At 55.6% G+C, this 6,574-nt stretch overlaps 1 protein-coding gene across 2 annotated transcripts in view; it reads right to left on the bottom strand.

The window, feature by feature from the left end:
* The window catches only part of Dlg3 (discs large MAGUK scaffold protein 3), a 49,551-nt gene extending 42,983 nt beyond the window's left edge, over positions 1-6,568 (bottom strand). The window contains exons 1-7 of one of the 2 annotated variants that reach the window (XM_048797157.1): positions 6,327-6,568; positions 2,960-3,010; positions 2,427-2,551; positions 2,041-2,210; positions 1,616-1,752; positions 1,145-1,289; positions 243-402 (exon numbers count right to left, since the gene is read on the bottom strand). In XM_048797157.1, the coding sequence (XP_048653114.1) occupies positions 243-402; positions 1,145-1,289; positions 1,616-1,752; positions 2,041-2,210; positions 2,427-2,551; positions 2,960-2,992 (770 nt within the window). In that variant the 5' untranslated portion in view covers positions 2,993-3,010; positions 6,327-6,568. The remainder of the gene's footprint in view (positions 1-242; positions 403-1,144; positions 1,290-1,615; positions 1,753-2,040; positions 2,211-2,426; positions 2,552-2,959; positions 3,011-6,326) is intronic. The other variant, XM_048797156.1, reaches the window with a different exon arrangement.
* Positions 6,569-6,574: the final 6 nt, after the last annotated feature.

The raw sequence follows: 6,574 nt of genomic DNA on the forward strand, positions 1-6,574 counted from the left end.
ACCCTACCCTTTATCTGCACTTTCGGATCGGGGCCACTCGGTCGGCGCTCCCCCTGATGGTAGAACTTGTCTTTGCAGCCACCTCTGTTCCTCTCTGGGTCAGAGAGAGGCCCCCTGCCAAGACGTCACAGCTAGGGGCAATGAGGGCCGGATACTCTTCTTTGCAAGAGGCCTGTCGCAGGCCAGAAATGATTCCTCTCCTCCCCCCTCCATGGGCCAGATGAATGGGGCGAGGGTCTTACCTGGTGAAGTCCTCCTCGGCCAGCATGTGCCTGGGGATAGGAGAGTAGCGAGTGGGGGGGACCTGAGGAGGAGCCGGGTAGCTGACCTTGCTCTCCACCGCCCCGAGATAACCCAGGCTGGAATTATGGCTTATGTGGTTGTCAGCCAAGGCGGTAAAAGCTGGGGTCAAGAAAGGGAGAGAAAAGTTCAGGGTTGTTCCAGGCAGGTACCTACCCCAACCCCCTTCCAAGGAATTTCCCTCACACCCCTTCTCAGGTCTCTAGGAAGAGATGCTGATTCCTCAGGCACCCCCCTCCCTTGGCCATCCACCCCCTAGGGTTCCTCCTCCGCAGTCCCTTTCTAAATCCTGGGCTCACTCCTGTGACTCTTAGAAAAAGCTGAAGTCAAGGCAGTCTACAAAGAAAGGCCTGACTAGAGGTGTAACTAATAATAATCCCTCACATCTCTGAAGCCTAATACAGTTTTCCAAGGGTTTTCTCCTCCATGATCTCATTTGATCCTTGCACCAGTCCTATGAGGAAGGCAGCACATATATCATTAGCTTTTTGCCAAAGAGGAAAGTAAAGACAGGTGAAAAGGACTTGTCCAAGGGCACCCAGCTCCAAGGGATAGAGCTGGGATCTGGACTCAGTTCTGAGCACTATCTCCTGCACTTCCTCTTTTTTTAAAAAAATATTTTTTTAGTTGTCATTGGACACAATATCTTTATTTTATTTGTTTATTGTTAATGTGGTGCTGAGGACCAAACCCAGGGCCTCACACATGCTAGGAGAGCATTCTACCACTGAGCCACAATCCCAGCCCCCCCACTTCTTCTCTTCACAAGGGACACAAACAACTTCCCCTCCCCAAACCCAGGAGCACAGCCTGAGGCCAGGGACAGGAGCCAGAGAGTACGTACTGCTGGCGTAGTCAGGGGGAGCGTACATGTCGTTGAGGTGGAGACTGCCTGGCTTGGCCACTTTCAGATAGACCATATCAGATGTATTCTTCAGTGAGGCCACAGCTTCCTCGTGCCTCACATCCTGTAGATTGGTGTTGTTCACCTAGAAAGGGAGAAGCCTCAGCCTGGGAATTGGGAGAAAGGAAGGCCTCTCTCTGGGCTCCAGAGGGGTGCCCTTGCAATGAAATTCAATGGTGTGCTAACAGAGGTCCAAGTATAGTGCTGTGAGGACACAAGACAAGCAGGAGGAAGGGAAAGAGCAGGTGAGGGAGCCCCTGCCACAGAGAGAACTAGGGACTTGGTATGAGAAGATATTCTTGAAATACCCCAAGATGCCTCATCCCCAGTGAGGTTTAGGTGGAATGACAGGGTGCTAGAGCTCCTCCTCCCCACCCTACCATTTGGGCATCCCCATGAAGCCTGTCTCACCGCCAGCAGCCGGTCCCCAATCTGTAGGCGTCCATCCTTCTGAGCAGCTCCCCCCTCAATGATCTTGGTGATGTAGATGCTGTTGTCTCCCGGGATGTGCTGGTTGCCAATGCCCCCAGCAATGCTGAAACCCAGGCCTGGGAGAGGGTCACAGAGCAGGTTAGAGTGTTTGGTCAATCCCAAAGCCAATTCCCTTCCTCCAGCCAACCCACTGGCCCCTCAGGAGCACCCCCCAGGAATCCCAAACACTAGGCTGCCATCCCAAGGTCAGTAAGGGTGAGACCTGAGGTCAAGAAAGAAAGCTATGAGCTGGAACTGGAGGAGTCACACAAGGAGTAAAGCCATTCCCTTCCATTCCCCATGGGGCCAGTCAAGACCTGGGGCCAGGGGCTCTGGCTAGAGCACAGGAACCCAGAGGGCCGCACCTTTGGGCCCTTTGAGCAAGTTGACCTCCATGATGGTCTCGGGTGGGGGCTGTCGCCTCCGCACCACCAACCGCACCACAGGACCTGCCTCCTTCAACGCCTCCACGGCCCGGCTGTGCACCACCTCCGACACGTCCACCTCATTCACCCGCAGAACACAGTCATTCACCCTGCGGGGGAAGCCCGAGAGGCATGACACTGTGCCACAGGCCCTCCACCCCCTCTCCCACATCCTTCCCCTCCTGCCCCCTCCTCTTCCTCCTCCTCCATCCTCTCCCTCTCCCCGTATCAGATCTAATGGAAGGGTCATCCTGCCAGACTGGCCCTCCTCCCTTCCTCTCCATCCCACCCCTGACACCCACAATTCTGCTTCCAGTATCTCTCACCCTAGTCTTCCATCCATGGCAGCTGCTCCACCAGGGATGATCTTGGTAATAAAGATTCCAGGGTCATCAGGGACATGGGGGTTGTCGATGCCACCTGCAATACTGAAGCCCAGGCCAGAGTTGCCCTGCAGAAGGGGGTGGAAGGGCACATTCTATTCACTGTGAGGGCACAAAGGAAGGTTCTAGGCAGCACCCCCCCCTCTAGACCCAGAGAAAAATTTCCAGGCCCCCTGGTAGGCTGGTGGACATTTGTCAGAAACTCAGCAGGCTCCCAGCCTGTGCTGACCATCCTGGCAGGGAGGCCTCAGCAAACCCATCCCCTCCCCAATTCCCCAGGCCTCAGCGAGCAAGGTCAATTAATATTTGTTAGGGAGTTGATTGATTGATGCAGTGAAGTGGCTCTGAAGGCTGCTGTTTCCCTGTCCTCTCAGTGCAGGTTCCTCATGAGTGTTGAAACTGGTGTTCAAGGCCCTCCCCTCTTTTGACTTCAGCCCTCTCCTCCCCTTCCATCCTCTCCCCACAGGCAGACTCACCCGTTCGAGTACTATCTCCTCATATTTGAACATGCCATCACTGCCATTCACCTAGGGGAAGACACAGGCAGCTGGCTCAGTGCCTCTTGCCCTCCCAGTCATCTGCCCTTTGGTCAACCTGCCTCCTCCCCTCCCCCACTCCCACAGAGTAGAGGGCCCACATATATTCCAGGTCACCTCTAGGCCACAGATGGGGACAGGCTGACCCCAAGGGGGCCACTCCCCTCCCCTTACATCCAACCATATCAGGCCAAACCCAGCTGCTTACTTAGCTCAGATCAATTGTCTGGGACTGAGCCAGTCAGTGGTGCACTCACCAAGAGGCTGGGCTCCAGGGCCTCAGGGTTCACTAGGAGGGGTGCAGGACTGGCCTAAGGGGGGTGGCAGAAATGGAGCATGGGGGGCAAATTGCACCACACCCTGCTCCATAGGGGGTACCCAGAGGTATGGCCAGAGAACCCCTCCCCTTCTGAACATAGCTCCCCCTGACTTGTGGACCATAGAGTCCTACCATGTCAGAAAGCAGACACCATCTTATCTAACCCCCTCATGTGACAGATGGTGACATCCAAGAGAGGATGTGGAATGTGCCTAAGGGCACAATGGGAGTTAGTGGCAGAGCAGGTCCTAGAACCTGGATATCCAGGTGCTCTTTGGATTAAAGCAAGCTGTCAAGGCCATCATCCCCTTTCTCCAGGAGAACTCATGGGAAAAAAGGAAAGTTGTCCCCTTCAGAGTACCTTACGAACCCTTACTCTACAACATCTTCAGGGGCTCCAACAACACAATTCCCCAGGACTGGACAAAAGTCAAAGTCCTAATCCATTTTTACCAAGGGACTGTTGATTCTTTGTATGTTCCAGCAGAAATGGCCAGGGTGGGATCTAGTCAGGATTCAGAGGCAAAGCCAGGGCAGGACAGGAACAGAGTAGACACTGTTCTTCATGAGGTGAGGGATAGCATGGTGACCCACAGACTGATTACCAGCAGAATTCTGTGGTCTTCAAAACACAATAGCCATGGAGAGGCAATGGAAGGGGTCAGAAATGCAGGGTTGATTTGACCAACCCACAGAGATGGCCTCCCAGACAGGACATATATGTGGCCACTTTTCAAGTGGAAATCTGATTCTGGACAAACAAGTAGCACCTGCTCCCTGGTTCCCAATCTCATCTGCAAGAATGGAGAAGTTCTCTTGCCTCTCTCCCCAGGCAATCTGGCACCTCCCCCATCTTTTGTTGGCTCTGTTGTCCCTTTCCTAATCCCTAGCCTCCACTCCAGAAGAGAGCTAGAAACCCAGAGTGGGGGCTCCTTTGAGCACCCTGCTGTGCTTCCCCTTCCTACCTCCACCCCCTGCAGCTTTAGTTTCAAGCAGACAGGGGGGAGAGAGAGAGAGGCTAGTCATGCCTCCCCCGATTGGGGATACGGCTCCCAAGACTTCATGCCCTGCAGCCCTGGAAGGAGATTAGAGGTCTCCAGCTACAGCTTCACCCTGGTTCCTGATCCCAGGAGGAAGAATGGATGGTATCTTCAGAGACCCAGAACCAACACAGCTGCCTGAAGTACCATGCAACAGAAACACAAGCAAAAGGACACCCATTTGTTTCTTGTATGCATCTGGTGTACCATGTGTGCCCACATGTGACAAGCCATGCCTCAAACCCAGTTCAAGTGGTACCCAGAGACTTCCACTTCCCATTGGTCTACCCTCTAGTCCCCACTCCACCCTCACTCAGGGACCTTGCTTCCAGGGCCTAGGAGTCATGCAGGGATCAGCTCCAGGAAAGACATCTTAGCCAACTGGTATAGCCCTGGGATTGGTACCTGTCTTCAGCTGGGCAGGACAAGTATAAGAAAGTGTTTGCAATGGAAGGGCCAAAGGACAGAGGGGCAAAGGAAAGAAGGGTACTTGCTGGAGAGGGCAAGGAGCCAAGTCAAGGGACTGAGGCAAGGGATGCAGGAAACAGTAAGTATGGACAGACAGAAGGCCAGAACTGAGGATTCCTCTCTCCAGGAAGTCCCCACCTTTGCTTCTGAGCGAGAGCACATCCTATCCCCAGAGGAAGACAGAGGCAGCCAGAACGGGTCACCAGCTTGGGGCAGTCAGCTCCTGCCCTCAACAGCAAAGCCTCCTCCTCCTCTCTCCCCACCCTAGGGGCTGCAGAGCCGAATAGCCAGACAGGCCTTCCGCCATGCATGCCAGGGACCTGGCTCTGCCGGCCCAGCCTCCATTTTGCTGCTTCTCCCACAGATGCTCCTTCCATTTTCTAAGCTGGCAGTTTAGTCTGGGAGTGGAAGCCGGAGTTGTGCCCAGCACCCAGAGGCTCCCAAGCTGTGCCAAGTCAGGACTGGGGGGCTAAGTTCTCCCACATCTGGAGCTGCCCAAGGAGAACATGCCCTACTGGGGCCAGACCCTGCACCAGGGCAGCTGCCCCTTGCTTGGCTCCAGGCACCATGCCTGCTCTGGAGCGAGAAAGCTTGCTTCACCCCCCCCCCCAACCCCCAGCACACACACTTCAGAGCTGCTTGGACAAAAGAGTCTGTCCTTCTCAGCAGCCTCTCAGCCTTGCTTGGGACGTGTCTCTCGCCTCCTCCCCCTCCCCTCCCTTGCCTGTCAAGCGCTGCTCACCAGGGACAACACACACACACACACACACACACACACACACGGGTATACACTCTGGCAGCCACATGCTCACACACATATACATGTAACCACACACACATGGGCAAACCCAGTTATCCCTGCAGCCTCATCTATAGAGACACCTCCACATTCAGAGAGACATCCCCACACGTCCATGTGCACATTCACACACAAAGGGACTGGGACTGAGAGGACTCATGGCATCGAGGGATGAAGCTCAGCAAGCCGGGCACATGGGCTTCTCTACATAAGACTCACAGGCGCTCCATTGCCTTCCTCCACATACCCCAACATACATACACACACACATATGTCCCCCCTACGCAGAGTACCGTGCCCCCTCCTCCCCTCCTGTGGAGACACACACAACCCCCGCAGAACCTCCCGCCCCCTGCCAGACACAGAGACACTGCCAAACCCCCGCACTGAGACAAACCCAATTCCCCCACACAGGAAAATGTGCCCCTCCGCCATACCTTCACCCCTTGACACACACAGCTCCTCCCAATCCCCTCCAAATGGAGACCCCCTGAACACACACACACACAGGGAACCGCACGTTCCCAACCACCTCTCTTTGCCCAGCTGCAATGCTAAGGCTCGGGAATCCACAGGCTTGGAGCCCCAGCAATCCCTGCTGCACCCCAGGCCTCTAAGGCACCCACTTTCCAGCCCTCCTGGATTGCCCCACCAGCGCCCCCCACCTCCGCTGGTCCATACCTGCTCATACCAGTCCCGGTTGGTACAGGTGCACTCAGGCCACCAGCTGGGGCCACTGCCGTTGAGTTTGGGGGTGCTCTTGCCTGGGACTGGCTTAGGGGGCACTGGCCCCACATCCCGGCCGGTGGGGATGAGCTTGGCCTTGGTGCGAGGAGTGGGGGTGGCCCCTGCCTGTGAGGGCAGGGTCTGCGAGCTGTAGCCACCATAACCGGAGCTGGCCCCATTACCCCCACCTGGCCCATAGGGGT

Source organism: Marmota marmota, unplaced genomic scaffold (assembly GCF_001458135.2).
Source record: "Marmota marmota marmota unplaced genomic scaffold, marMar, whole genome shotgun sequence".
In the NCBI taxonomy this organism is placed as follows: Eukaryota; Metazoa; Chordata; class Mammalia; order Rodentia; family Sciuridae; genus Marmota; species Marmota marmota.